The sequence below is a fragment of the Aulonocara sp. 'chitande type north' Nkhata Bay genome, linkage group LG15 (genome assembly GCF_057382095.1).
Source record: "Aulonocara sp. 'chitande type north' Nkhata Bay isolate Kocher_YH1m ecotype deep benthic linkage group LG15, A_spYH_male_GT1.1, whole genome shotgun sequence".
NCBI lineage: Eukaryota > Metazoa > Chordata > Actinopteri > Cichliformes > Cichlidae > Aulonocara > Aulonocara sp. 'chitande type north' Nkhata Bay.
In genome coordinates, this window is record NC_141358.1 from 41,041,269 (window position 1) to 41,056,677 (window position 15,409).

At 42.1% G+C, this 15,409-nt stretch overlaps 1 protein-coding gene across 1 annotated transcript in view; it reads right to left on the reverse strand.

The window, feature by feature from the left end:
• Positions 1 to 551: 551 nt before the first annotated feature.
• slc1a8a (solute carrier family 1 member 8a) overlaps positions 552 to 15,409 on the reverse strand; it is a 28,484-nt gene continuing 13,626 nt past the window's right edge. Inside the window, exons 2-11 of the mRNA XM_086263469.1 lie at positions 14,925 to 15,004; positions 13,197 to 13,412; positions 11,195 to 11,237; positions 10,909 to 11,116; positions 7,338 to 7,437; positions 6,113 to 6,346; positions 5,769 to 5,963; positions 5,430 to 5,564; positions 5,231 to 5,333; positions 552 to 4,028 (exon numbers count right to left, since the gene is read on the reverse strand). Of these exons, the coding sequence (XP_086119595.1) occupies positions 3,864 to 4,028; positions 5,231 to 5,333; positions 5,430 to 5,564; positions 5,769 to 5,963; positions 6,113 to 6,346; positions 7,338 to 7,437; positions 10,909 to 11,116; positions 11,195 to 11,237; positions 13,197 to 13,412; positions 14,925 to 15,004 (1,479 nt within the window). The 3' untranslated portion in view covers positions 552 to 3,863. The remainder of the gene's footprint in view (positions 4,029 to 5,230; positions 5,334 to 5,429; positions 5,565 to 5,768; positions 5,964 to 6,112; positions 6,347 to 7,337; positions 7,438 to 10,908; positions 11,117 to 11,194; positions 11,238 to 13,196; positions 13,413 to 14,924; positions 15,005 to 15,409) is intronic.

Below are 15,409 nucleotides of genomic sequence, written 5' to 3' on the forward strand. Positions count from 1 at the left end.
TCCACTAGTACCTACTGGGCCCGGCGTGACTCAATTCTTTTTTTAGGGCTTTCCATTATTTGGTAGCACCTGGTACCAGGTACCTTTTTAGTACCTACTGCTCTGGGTTCCAAGTGAAGCACGCCACTGAAAATGTGACGTCAACAGACTGCATACTGCCGATAGGTCAGTCAGTGGCACGAAGGAGCAGCTCCTTCACAAAAATCAAAACTGCCCTTTTTGAAAGCACAGGAGAGAAATGGCTTCACACAAAGCAACATGTCAGTGCACACGTTTACCACGTTTAGCAGCAGGTATAGCACCTTCTCAATGTTTTCATTTGCTGTGTTGTTTGTGTTACATACAAATGACATCACTGGACTTTCAGCGCCATAGCTATAACGGCCCCATGCACTCTGAGGCTGCACTCGCTCTGCTAGGACGCTGTCCCTGTAACCTGATCCTGAATAAGTCAAAAAAGATGGATGGAGGTCAAGTTCTGCAAGTCTGGAAGTTCTGGCTTTCCATTCATTGCAGGATATTTTTGACTCACTTTGACATATGTACAGAAATATCCTCATGAAAAAGAATTTATGTATATATTAACATGTATTTATTTTAAAAACAAACAAACATAAATGACAAATAACACACCATGTAAAAAAACACAAGTGTCATACAACAAGATGCATTTTGATGAAGACAAAATTTCAGTAAAACTTCAGTAAAAGTTGAAAATGCTAGCGTTTGTTGGGCTGATGGTGTGTGTTGGCAGAAGAACAATGAGGTTAACAGTATTTACAGTTGTGGTCTGAAGTTTACATTCACTCACCATGGGCATTATTGCCATGGTAACACTGAGCTTTTAATGGTTTTTAGTGCTGTTCTTTTCCCAGAGTGGAATAATTGAACATTATACCTTTAATGACTTAAAAAAAATCATAATTGGGTCTAGATCAGGGGTGGGCAATTTCAGTCCACGAGGGCCGGTGTCCTGCAGGTTTTAGATGTGTCCTCGAACCAACACAGCTGATTTAAATGGCTAAATTAGCTCCTCAACATGTCCTGAAGTTCTCCAGAGGCCTGGTAACGAACTAATCATGTGATTCAGGTGTGTTGACCCAAGGTGAGATCTAAAACCTGCAGGACACCGGCCCTCGTGGACTGAGAATGCCCACCCCTGGCCTCGATGTTTATATATAGAATCAATACTGTATATACATGTACTAACTTAGTTCCTTAAGTTACTGGTGCTGGATTTATCCCTATGATGTATTGTATGTAACTTCTTACCACAACTGTAGATTAAGGCAGGTCCACATTTTCACATTTAACTCAAACAAACAAACAAACAAACAAACAAACAAACAAACAAACAAACAAACAAACAAACAAACAAACAAACAAACAAACAAACAAACAAACAAAAAGCTACTTTAAAACAGAGACATTCAGGGGCACTTCAAGCAGTTTAAAGAGCTGTATCTCAACCACTGAACATCAACTCATGCAGCATACAAATCTTTAATCTTTCCTTTAATTTCTCCATCTCACTTTTAGCCCTGAAGATAAATAGTCAATATTTCATTCTATTTTTATTTTCAGTACAGACTCCCAAACTCAAGGTAATATACACAGCTAAGAAGTACTGAAAGGTTAGAAAAGTACATAATTAGAAAACATTAATAACACTATTATTGTGTCAGAATTTCCAGGGATCCATATTGTTTAGATTGATGAATTTCTGACATTCGGACCTGGAAATATTATTGTGAAGATAAACACAACAACAAACACAACATGCAACTGACAACGTTGTGCTCTCAGAATATCAATTTCTACATATCAGTTACTTATTGTTGTGCTTTTAATTTAATATAGACATATGTATTTTATGGAGTTGGGTGTTTTGAAACGTGTTGATTGTTGTGCTGAGACGTAACTTTTACGTTAAAGGCAGTTATTCTCCATATCTGCCTTGTGTTGCAGTTTTTACAGTTTGACTACCATCTGGTGAGTAGCTTTTGAGTGTTTGCATATAATCTCATGTCTTACATGCAAACTATGGGTAACAAACTATGGGTAACAAACTATGGGTAATCTGCTAGCAACCAAAGCCATCACAAGGAGGCTTTTGGTACAGCACCCTCTTCGTGACCCATTTTATCCATTCACACCGATTCACACAAGCACTTTTTCTATGTAAATGCTTTCTATCTGTCACACATTCATACTCCGATGGATGCATCAGAGAGCAACTTGCCCAAGGATATTTGACATATTGACTGGAGCAGATGGAGATCCAACTACCAACCTTTCAATTTGTAGCTGACATCCAAATTTTTCCCTTGCAACTGTTGGTTGCTTCTTGAGCTACATAAGCATGACGTCACTCAGCACGTAGCCAGTATTGGTATCTTCATCACGCCAACTCAGATGACATGAGTTGTTGTATTACATAGAAGACATATAGCACATACAGTACATCTTAGTGGTTCAGAAAAGCCTTGTCAACTATGTTTTGTCACTGAGGATGGAGTGTGAGCATCAGCTATGCACAAACTTGAGCCCCATAATGCTGATTTTGCTATAGATTATGCAGAGCTCCTTTCATTAATCCTTACAAGTGAATTAGTAAATTGAGAGCACTTATTTGTGGTGTGCTTTTCAGATCTCCTGGCCTTAACAGAAAGTTGGTTTTGTGGCTCCAGAGGCTTCTGATAAATCACTGAAAGTAACCAATTCTGAATGTTTAGTAGACCCAGAATTAAATTAAAATCTGTTCACATTAGCTGCAACTGTCATCGACAAAATTCCACAAATCCACACAGCACTTTGTTTACCTTTGCAATATTCAAGTGAAAAAACAAAAAACAAAAAGAAGAAAATAATGCACCTCGACTTTGCATGAAGTCAGTGAGAACGCATGCCAGCATGCTACTGTATACAAAGGAATCAGAAGAAGGTTGACTCTACAAGAGGAAGAGCACTTGAATTTGTTCATTACACTTTAACCCTTCACCCAGTGTGTGCACCGAGCATCAGCCAATCAGATCGCAGTCCAGTGTCTTGCCAGTGGAAACAGCTCCATGTTTCCACTGGCAACATCAGGAACTGGATTTCTTATATGAAACCGGAATAAAATGAACTTCTCCTGAAAGGAAAACTCATTTTACCTGCAGTTACAAACAATAATAATAAAAACAATAGTTTGACATTTAGGTGGCTTTAATTCGTGACATGTGACACCCAGTCATTCTAACCACATGGTGGCTATGATCAGCACAGCAACACAAACCCATTTATTTCAGCCACAGTGGACCAAAATAAGCCGATGCAATAAAGCCTGCAATTCCTGTAGCTGGAGGGCTTCTTTTAAAGGGACCCTATCTGCTTTTTCTTGTTTTCTGTCCTGCATTCACTGCTGCAGTCTCTGATGTTATTAAATGTAAAAGTAATCCCAGTGAACAAAAAGTGCCAGCTTCAGACTGCTGTTCATGAGCACTGGGTGCTGCCCCTCTGCAGGCTTCCAGAAAGTGCCTAATCAGATGAATGTGGGCTTATGCCCAGGCCTGAAAGAGACAGGAGCTTTTTTGAGACAACAGATGAGTTGAGGGGTTGCTGGAGTGCTGAAAATGACAACAATAGAGGCTGCTGAAATGTGTTACCTCACACATTTCTTGTCCTTAATGAGCAAGAGAAGCTCCGAAATAAGCAGTCCAGTTTTGGCCACCTCCACCTCAAGTTAGCTTAATCAAGCTGACACCAAGAAGGAGGTTCCTGTATAGAATTAATCTCTTCTTAACAATCCTGTTCAGATGGCACTATGAGGTCTCACAGACCCAGTTGGACCTTTGCAAGGTGAGTTGCTCCACTCTCTCCATTCACACCTGGCAGATGTTGTAGTAGACTGTGTGTGCATTCATCTGGCTCACCGAGTCACCCGTCAAATCGAACGTGCAGTCTTTGTGTGTGTGCATCTCCGTCATTGGCACATCGACCGTGTTGGAGTTTTTGTGCGGAGTCTGCGTCCCATAGGACGGCGCAGGCTGCAGATGAAGTGCAAAAACATGTTAGCCTCTTACTGCAGCAAGATCAGCATGCTTAATCAGCAAACTAGCTACGACCAGTTAGCCCCTGCTTTGAGTTTCATTGCTAATCTAGATTAACTAACTTCAACTTCATTCAGAACACAGAAAAGAACATCTGCCTTCTCACAAAGAGGTGTTTGAAGCAACAAAACAACTCAAGAAATGTTGATCAGTGCTGGTAAGTTGACAGAAACAGCTTCTGGTGTGCTATTAACAGGCTGTTCTTCCTGGCAACATGGAGCACTGAGTTCAGTAGATATGGGAGGAGCTAGTCTGAGGCTCAGGATGACAGTAGGAGCTTTAATCCTTTGTAGTTGTTGGTCCAATCTGAACACACCTACTGCTGTAATCGTATTATGTCCATAGACATGAATGAAGAAACAGGTCACAGGCTCAGGTTTATAGTCATCAGGTACATACAGAGATATGTGGTCAGTAAAGTTGGTCATATAAAGACAGTCATATAAATGGAACATGTCCCAAACCCTCTAATAAAGGTAAAAGTCCCATAAATACAACGATGAGACACAAATGTTTTTGAATTTGCTGATTTGAGTGAATTTGTTGTTGGGAGTTTTTAAGTATTTTCTATTCAAAACAAACTCTAAACAGTTTGCACATCACTACGTTCTGTTATATTACCCTATTACACAGCATTTCTTTTTAAATTAATCTTTTTTAGAAACAGGATCATACTAATATACAGTTGTGGTCAAAGGTTTACATCCGCTAATCACAGGAACAAATTTCATGGTCATTTTGGGCTTTCTGTTAATTTTTTGAACTGTTCTTTTTCCAGAATGGGATGCTTGTACAGCATCCATCTTTCAGCCTTGGATTATCTCTAACATTAGGCCAGTACAAGAAGAAACATGCCCAGCCTGATATATGTACATATGATCACTTAAATACTTTAATAAGAGGTGCTGAATGTTCGACAGTGTCTTTTGACTTGACAAGGCCAAGGTCTACAAACTTCTCACATGATAAACATGATTTGTAGTTTTTGCTGGACAGCACTCACTGGACTGACCAATTCTTCCAAGAGGAGTGATACTTTGCCATTGTTCATAGCATCGGTCAATTCAAAGAGTGCTGTCAAGCAAATCCTTTCATGCTGGCAAATAGAAACTACCAGCTGTAATCGATCATGGTTTTACCTTTCCTGCTGTGCTCAGGGGAAAGTCTTTCCGACAGAGGTGCGCAATGATTCCTGCTGCAAGGGCGTCACCAAGAACGTTGATCATGGTACGAAACCTGTCACTGCAGAGAGAAGGAAAGACAAAATGCCACAAGACCACCTCACCAAGGACTGATTCCATCCTTTGAAACCTGTGATTTTCCATAATCAGTACTTACAGGATCCAATCGATGGCTACGATTAGTGTGATGTCATCTGGTGGCAGGCCTACTGATGTGAGTACGATTACCATGGTAACCAGACCAGCCTGAGGAATCCCAGCTGCTCCAATACTGGCGGCTGTAGCTGTGATACTGGAAGACGGGGAGACATGAGGAGAGTTAGAGATCAAAACTGAAAGAACATGAGCAGACAGCAGGCTTCTTCAATGTTTATTATGTATTTTCATAAAGTTTTAAAAGGCTCCACTGGCTACAGGAGAGTATAATCTGTGTCTCCCATGCACACAGACTGGTTCTGTACAGATAAAGTGAAAGTAACTGTTTGTCTCATTTTACCTGATGGTGACCAATTGGCCAAAGTCCAGCTCGTAGTCATTAACCTGAGCAATAAAGATGGCTGCCACTGCCTCATAGAGAGCTGTCCCATCCATGTTGATAGTGGCACCCACTGGGAGAACAAAACGAGCGATCTGCCGGTCCACATGACAGTTTTCCAGCAAACACTTCATGGTGATAGGCAGTGTGGCAGAGCTGTGGACAGGTGGCATTCAAACAAAAGATTAATAGGCCCATATTCTGTTTCGTATCTTCACTCCTCAGTTAGCGTTTAGCATATTTGCTATGAACCTTTCCAGGACTAACTAACTGAAGCGTAGGAAGCAGGTTAAAGTAGGGCTGACCTGGAGGAGGTTGCCAGGGCGATGACCAAGGCCTGCAGGAGGCCACGGATATAGCTGAAGGGGTTCTTCCTGGTGAGAAGGAAGTAGAAGAGAGGAAGGAGGACAAGTCCATGAACAAAGAGCCCGGTGAGCACAGTAACACCGTACCAGCCCAACTTCTTCCCCAGTGTGCTCGGATCCTGCATGTCCAGGATCTTCCCCGCCACCAAAAAGATAATCCCAAATGGAAAATACCTGGAAGAACAGAACATCATTATGAATCCTATAAGAGCTAAACGTGAAGTTTGTCTCTGAAGCTTAAGGCAAAACTTAAATGTTTTACATTCATTCCTTTCATGTTCATTTCACATATTTTTCATATATACCTTGTTCTTGAGTGGAGTTCAGATATCATTAGTTTGTTTAGAATTATGAACATAGATTTCTTGAAGTCCACTGAGCATTATTTTAGAAAATTTGATCGGGTTTTGCAAGAAAGAGTTACTATATTAAAATAACTCGCAAAATATTTTTCAATTTAAAAACTGTAGAAAAAAAACAGCCTCTCCCATTTAAGATCATCTTCTCAGGAACCTCGTGACTGTTCTTCTCCCATTTTTTGATCATTCCTTAGAAGTCCTGTACTGTTGGTGAGAATGGTTCTGGTTACGGGTGCTCTCACCAACAGTAGCATTCTTTGAGGGTTGATTCAGACTTAGGTGTATACATGCATACAGAATAAAACCTGTAGAGCTGCATCTGTTTGTGTTGAGCGTTAAGGTTTTAAAGCCTTGCTACAGTTTTAAATCTCCTCGTATTTGGTATTTGTCTTGACAGTTGACACATATGACCACAAAAACACAGCTAGTTAAGAATATAATAAAGAAAATATACACAATGCGTGTTGTTGTGACTATTTTCCACCCAGTGGGATTTGTTTTTGTGGTTTAGTTTAATTAAGCTCACCTTTGTTGGGATAGTGAGATTCATTTTCAGTAATGTGAATACCAGTGCAGTCAAATGAATCAGTCACTACAAGCTTTCATGGCTCATTTACAAAGCCAACCATGCACTTTTGATTCAAACACAGGTGTAGAAAGCTGCAATTGTAACATAGGCTCTGCATGGCATTGTTCAACCCCTCAAATTCAAACTGAGAGTCTGCACATCAGTTTGTCAATTTGAAGTTATTGTGGGGGTAAACAGACCCCTAGCTGTATGACTGTACTCTGAGTTTTCATCTCACCAAACAGCAGCGTTGATGATCTTCATGACACACTCGTTGATGCACTGACAGACATTGATCAGTGGGACTCCTCGCTCTCCCATCCTGCCCAGCAACAAACCTGCAGCACACATAAACACTGATTATGCTTGCGTTTCTATGCAAGCTTCAGCTCTGTAAATGTTATCACAGACTTTGCCCATAAATGAGGGAGGTCTGGAATGGTGGGAAAACCATCACAGACTGTGGAGAAGGCAAACGAACTCAACAACTTCTTCAACAGGTTTGACCAGCACACAACCCCCCCACCCTCACCTTTACCTACAGAGCCCTCTCCCCACTCTCCTACCTCCCTCGCTTCCCCCCCTTCCTGGCACTATGACACACCAACTCTGAATTATGCCACATTCAGAAGTTTGCAGATGACACGGCCATCATGGGGTGTATCTGGGATGATCGGAAAGAGGAGTACAGCAGTGTGGTGAGGAACTTCGTCACATGGAGTCACACAAACCACCTGCAACTCAACACCTCAAAGACTTAGGTGTGGACTTCGGGAGGTCCAGAGCAGGGCCACTGCCAGTTCAGAGGGGGAGGAGGTGGAGGTGGTCAACAAGTACAAGTACCTCGGGCTGTTTTTTGCACCTGTACAAAAAAGCCCAAAGCCGACTGTACTTCCTCAGGAGGCTGAGGTCTTTTAACATCTGCAGGAAGCTCCTGAGGATGTTTTATCAGTCGGTGGTTGCTGGAGTACTTTTCTATGCTGTGGTGTGCTGGGGGAGCAGCACAGCAAAGAAGGACTCATCCAGGCTGGAGAAACTGATCAGGAGGGCTAGCTCTGTGGTCGGCATGAAGCTGGACACTCTGGTGACAGTGGCAGAGAAAAGGACACTAAAGAAGCTGCTGGACATTATGAACGATGCTGGGCATCCTCTGCACACGGCCATTAACAACCAGAAGAGTCTGTTCAGTGACAGGTTGCTTCTCCCCAAGACAAGAACCAACAGACTTAAAAACTCCTTTGTCCCACACGCCATCAGACTGTTTAACTCCTCTCTGGAGGGGAGAGGGAGGGGAAACAGGAGGACAAAGGAGGGGGGAACAACTAAGCTGTAGTGCCTTTCACTGTGAAATACTTTTTGTTAATGGGGTGACCGTGGCTCAGGGGGTTGGGAAGCGCATCTGTAACCAGAAGGTCGCCGGTTCGATCCCCGTACTCTCTGTCCTGGTCGTTGTGTCCTTGGGCAAGACACTTCACCTACCGCCTACTGGTGTTGGCCAGAAGGGCTGATGGCGCGATATGGCAGCCTCGCTTCTGTGGCTACAACCGTAGCTGCCTCCACCAGTGAGGGAATGCGAGAGTGAATGAATAGTGGCATTGTAAAGCGCTTTGGGTGCCTTGAAAAGCGCTCTATAAATCCAATCCATTATTATTAATATCCAACAATGCAATAGACTTCAATACTTGAAATGTGCAATTCCCTTGTATTCTTATTCCTATTTATTCTATTTATCCCTTTTGTATACTCTGTATATGCATATATATGTCTCTGTATTTATATATGTGTATATATGGTATATTTCTGCTCACACTCTGTAACTTCTGTTGGTGCTGTGCTATTGGAAACCGAATTTCCCGGAGGAACCCACTTGAGGGATTAATATAGTTTTATCTAATCTATCTACACCCCCATCACCATCAACGGCGCTGCTGTGGAGAGAGTGAGCAGCTTCCGCTTCCTTGGAGCACATCTGGCTGAGGATCTTACGTGGTCAGTACACACAAAGAAAACAGTGAAGAAGGCGCAGCAGCGCCTCTTCTTTCTCAGGAGACTGAAAAGATTTGGCATGAGCCCCCGCATCCTCAGGACCTTCTATCGCTGTGCCATTGAGAGCATCCTCACTGGATGCATCACCACCTGGTATGGCAACAGCACCGCTTACAACTGCAAAGCTCTCCAGCGAGTAGTGCGGTGCTCTGAACGGATAATTGGAGGTGAGCTTCCCTCCCTCCAAGACATCTACAGGAAGCGCTGCCTGAGGAAACCAGGAAGGATCATCAAGGACTCCAGTCACCCCAGCCATAAACTGTTCAGACTGCTTCCATCAGGAAGGAGGTTCTGCAGCATCCGGTCCCGTACCAGCAGACTGAGAGACAGCTTCTTCCATCAGGCCATCAGACTGCTGAACACGTCATAGACACCTCAGCTTCACTACTGGAACTTCAACATTATGCACTCCATACTGTACAGTAATGCCACTGTTTTGCACGTCTCAACCAACTCTGTATATCCATCCATTCGCTTCCGCTTATCCTTTTCAGGGTCGCGGGGGGCGCTGGAGCCTATCCCAGCTGTCATAGGGCGAGAGGCGGGGTACACCCTGGACAGGTCGCCAGTCTGTCGCAGGGCCAACACACAGGGACAGACAACCATTCACACTCACATTCACACCTAGTGGCAATTTGGATTATCCAATTAACCTATCCCCACAAGCTGCATGTCTTTGGACGGTGGGAGGAAGCCGGAGTACCCGGAGGGAACCCACGCAAACACGGGGAGAACATGCAAACTCCACACAGAAAGACCCCGGCCTGATGGTGGAATTGAACTCAGGACCTTCTTGCTGTGCGGCAACAGTGCTAACCACCGTGCCACCAACTCTGCATATTTTTTATATATTTTATTTTATTGTTTACTCTATTTAATTTGTAAAATATGTATACACACACACACACACACACACACGTAGAAAAACATATTTTGTATACACATCCAGTACTATTATATATTGTACATATATTTATTAGTTTCAGATGTAGCCATTCTTATATTTTGCTTGTTTACATTATTGTATTTTGCACAACTCTGTTGCTTGTGAAGCTCGCACACAAGAATTTCACTCACATGTGCTGTACCAATGTACCTGCACATGTGATGTGACGATAAAAGTGATTTTATTTGATTTGATCTAATCAAAATTAAGAAAAATTGGTCTTGACTGGTTCATCACACAACCTGAAAGTGGAACTATTGTGTTTTCCTTATTGTCTGTCACACTTGCTCGTGCTCATGCACATATTATAAAAGAAGTAATCTCTCCAAGCCAAAAGAATAGACTTCACCGTGCTCTGATTATTCAGTTTCAGACAGTTTTTTTCAGTTCTGGGACCCATATAATGTCATATAAAGAGAATATCTTATAACATTAGTTTGTTATATAACAAAATAGCAGTTTCTGTCATATCTCAGGCTTCTGTGCCTGAGATATGACAGAAACTGCTCAGTTTAGAAAAAAAGATTCAAGGGTTACTCTTAGTAGGCTTTCAAGCAGAAAAGAGTTAAAGGGCCTCACAGCAGGAAAAGCTTGTTTCACAAGGTGGATGAACTTAGGGGCTACACTATAGAAGTATGAATAAAGATTATTTTTAACTGTCAATCATTCAAACAATATTCTAGTGGAGTCCAAAAAGAAATGAACAGGTCATTTCTGATCAGGTCATTTCTGGTTACAAAAACCAACATGTTGGCAGTTAAAACGCTAATGATGAGGTTTCAAAATTTACGATGTTACCAAGCCCGATCCCACTCACCCATAGTTGCAGAGAAGATAACGATGCCAAGGACATTCATCTGCTGGCTGCTGCCTGGACTTGTCTTGTATATGACATCTGGAGGAGGAGTCAGCTCGAGGTACACCATGCGCCCTTTGGGGTCATTGTCATCAGGGATCACATAGACAAAGTTGGGCTGAATTGTTTTGGTTGGGACTTTGAGGATGGGAATCAGGTCTGTTTTGTACTGAAGAAAGAAAATCATATTTAGTTACAGGATTCAAGCTTGTAGCATTAAAGAAACAACACGATTCTGTTGTCTTACCTGTTGAAATGTGGCCTCAATTAGATTGGAAGGAACCATGTTTCTGTGATAAACACATTACATCGTTAGCTTTAAACAAACAAACAAACAAACTCCTCCCACCCGCTGCCTCTTCTGCATAGGAGGAGCCTAAGTTTCCTCCATGTTGTTCTTTTGTTCTTATTAATTTTTTATTTTGGAATAAATTTTATTTAGCAGCACGACTTGGGTGGCTCTTCTACAGGATGACTGTCTGCACCCTTTGCTGGGAGGGGTTCATCACCTCAGGAGGTAAACAATCCAACGAATCCTTCCAACATGGGAGTGACTTTCAAACATGGCACGAGAGCTTGGTCTGCCAACGTGCCACAGCAGAGATCATGCACCGCCACTGACTTGGTTAATCTATCACTTATCCCTGCAGGATTACTAAAAATATACTGATCAGCCCTGCACTCTAATTGGATTTGTGTGTGTGAGAGAAGAAGAGAGAGTGTGTGTTGGTTTTCTACGTTTTGTTGACCTCAGTTCAGCTGAACATGTCAGAGTGGATGTGCATCCGGACGGTGATCTCTAATACCCAAAACAAACTGTAAAGCTGTGTGCACGTTTCTATGCTGCTGTGCACCAATCCTCATTTCCCTGAATCTCACAGAGGCCACAGAGATGCAACAAGCACAATTACAGGACATGTACCAAAGTGAAATAAACCAGAATTATCCTTTTGATGTGTTTTCCTCCAAACCAGCACAACCGAGGTTCATGGAAATGTTGTTGTTGTTTAGAGGAAAAGCCTGGCACATTTAGTTTCTGCACATTCTCCAAGTTAAGTGTGAAACTTTTTACGAACTACACAGCAAAACAGAATGAGATTCAGCACACTGAATACAGCGTTTGTATTTTTGATAATCTTGTATTTGTTAGGAGTTGGGTTCTGGTTATGTGGTGTTTGAGTCACTGAACCTGGCACACCTGTTACTCGTCAGCTGCATTCTTCAGAAGTGTTCCCGACAGAAGACTAGTGTCGGAGTATTGACGTTTTTGGAGTCTGTAATTCTGCCCCTGCCTGCTGGAGCCGTTGGATTATTTCTGGTGACTGTCAGGAGTTTTGTTTCCTCCCCAGGATTTCGCCTCGTCTGGTTTGTTTCCGTCTGGAGGCTTATAAACAGTACCAAATCGAGGGCACTACCTGTGTGTGTTTCCGTCACCTGCACGTCCTGGCTCCGCGTCCCCATTCATACGCTATTGTACATACTTGTAAAACCTCCTCATCACAGTAAATAAACTGTCTTCACCACAACTCTGCTCCCTGCGTCCATCTGCATTTGCCATAACAGTATTTTTGTTCTGTATTCTGTGCATTATAGTCTTCTGGTTATAGTGTTATTTTCACATTCCTGGACTTACGATGACCTTGGTTTTTGTGCTGTCAGTTTCCTGATTCCTGATTTATTGATCCCTTTTCTGTCTCCCCAGTTTTGTCCCTGTGTCCGTCCCGTCTCTCTGTGTCCTATCTCCACCGTAGTCTGATTTCCCTTTTTTACTAAGTTTGTACGTTGATGTGTTACGTTCAGTTTTTGCTTCCTCTGGCTTGTTATTTTGATTTTGTTGTGCTGTGTTCCCCAGCCGTGTCCACTCTGTCCTAGTCTCCTCATGTGTATTTGAACCCTCAGTCTGCTTCTGTTCTTTGCTGTTTCCTCTCTTATCCCTTATGCTGTGTGCTCATCTGTCTGTATGTTTCTCCACTAGACCTAGTTTCTCAGTCAGTTTGCTCCTGCCCTGCTCTGTCATTGTGTTTTATTAACCAGTCAGTTGCCAGCTAATAAAAGCTGTGTTTTAGGTTCAGCCTGTGTCACAAGTCCTGCATTGGGGTCCTCTTCCTTCCTTCCTTCCTTTTTTTTAGCATTTACTTTCACTTTTTCTTTTACAGTTTGCTCTTTCAAACACAGAGAACAATTATCACCACACAAATAACTGGCAGGGACCCTTCCAGAGTCTCCAGCTGACTTTTGACCTGTCACACCTGATGAGGTCGAGGAGGGCATCAGCCGAGGTCATGACAGGCCCGCCACCCAGCCGGTTGCTCTCCATCTCTGTGCCCACACCTGGTTTGATGATGATCACGAGAAAGATGCCGACCACTACAGCGATGAAGGTGGTCCAGAGGTAGTATGTGACGGTGAGGACACCCATTCGGCAACATGCCTTCGACTCCATCGATGATAGACCCGACATTAAACTGCACAGCAAGGCAAGGACAGAGGGGGATTTAGAAAATAGTCTGGATCCATCAACAGAGAGGATACACAACTGCGCCATAGTGCTGACTGAGAGGTACTGAATAAGAAAATCTATAACAGATCTCTGCTTCTTCAGACTATTTGTTTTAAAACCAGTTTGGGGACATATCTAACAGCAGAATCGTGTTCTGCTGTTAGAAAACTACTCTGTACTTACTACTTAAGAAAAGACTGAAATGTTACTGATAGAAAGCCATGGACACAGTTATTTTTGTGGGTGGTCTTATTGCGTAGATTTGATGCTGGGAGGAGACACAAATCACACTGAGGTTGTTTGAGGACGGCCATGAAAGTCTGTGTCAAGTCAAATATGTGGAGCTATCCATGTTTTTCTTTTAGAGGATTTACCCTTCTAGTTGAAAATTTATGGAGGAGAATCTTTAAATCACTCATATGAATAAAGTCCATGAGTCCTGTCATTGGACTGGACTTTGATTTATGTTATAAGTGTCATAAGTGTGAGAATCAGTATCTCGAGGCAAAACTTTCCAAATAAATATGCTGTTAATATGCCTTTGTTTGATATTTTTATACGCATAATTTATGGATTTTCTTTAGTAATGTGGGTGAGGAAACATATGTGGTAACACACAGACAAAAATGTGGTCCCACTGTAAACACCTGCTGGTAGATTTAGTCTCAATTAGAAGGCCAACTGGACTGTTCCTAACAAACAGGTAAAGTACTGCATGTTTAACTGAAATAACTGTAATAATAATAACAACAACAATAATAGTTTAACACAACTGGCACAGTTCATGTTTAACGTCATAGATACACTCTCTGAGGAGCGCAAAGCTGACCTGCAGAAAAACAACACACAGGAAATACAGCAAGCTCAAATGAAGTGGGATGATCCTTTAAGGTGCTTTTGTTAAAACAAGAGCTTTAACATCACAGCCTTCTAAATCTAAGAGTTCTATAGGGGGCTTTTCTCTTCTCACGGGTTCATATGGCCAGAGTTTCAAATAATGAGATCAGCCTCTGTACAAGTAATCCCTGCAAGCCACAAACTCAGGCTTCAGACTGTTCTAAAGGTCGCATCCTTAAATGTGCATCTATGGTTGTGAACAGAGAAGCTCCACTAACCGGCTTCTTCAACCTTTGGGTTGAAGACGTTTGAGAGGAGCATCTTATCAGAAGAAAGTTATATTCAAGGGGGAGGAGCTAAAATAGCTTATTTCCAATGTTTCAGACAGAGGGTGAACTTAGGGTCTGCACTAAGGCCCAGCATAAAAAATAATTATTTGATTGGGACTATTTCTCACAGCCCATGTGCATGACTGGATGGATTATTTGAATCATACAAAGCTACCCTAGTACAAGAATACAAAACAGTCCACTTTAAGGAAATCTAACTGCACCCTACAGAATGCAGACTGTTGCAAAGCCTCATGGTTCTGATTACAGTGATTTTCCTTGTCATACTGTGTGTCGGTACTTTGACCCACCTGGACGTGATGAGAGGAAGGATGAGCATCTTCAGCATCCTCATCAGCAGCTCACCAGGAAAAGAAAAGTAGATCTTGGCCTGTAGAGACAAAAACAATCACTTTAAAAAAAAAAATAACAAAGGTTTTCATTTGTAATCTGTTAGACTTAAAATGTTCATTTAAGGTCTTAAATCCAGCTCTTTGTAACAGTTTAAACTGATTTTATTCATTTACATTTGATAAGTTGAATCACATGAATTTCTCTGAACGTTTTAACCAAGAGATTAATGTAAAAGAAATCGATTAACAAAGCTTAAAGTTTTGTTTCATGGCCTTAAACTTTTAGTTGGAACAAACCTTTGGACAGATTTTATGGAGAGACACAGATTGGTCATAGACCCACAGAGGGTCACACGCTGAACATGACGCACATCGTGCTGAATCACTGAAAACTTCATAAACTCAGTGCACATAACGGATAATTACAACATGCCATTTGTCCA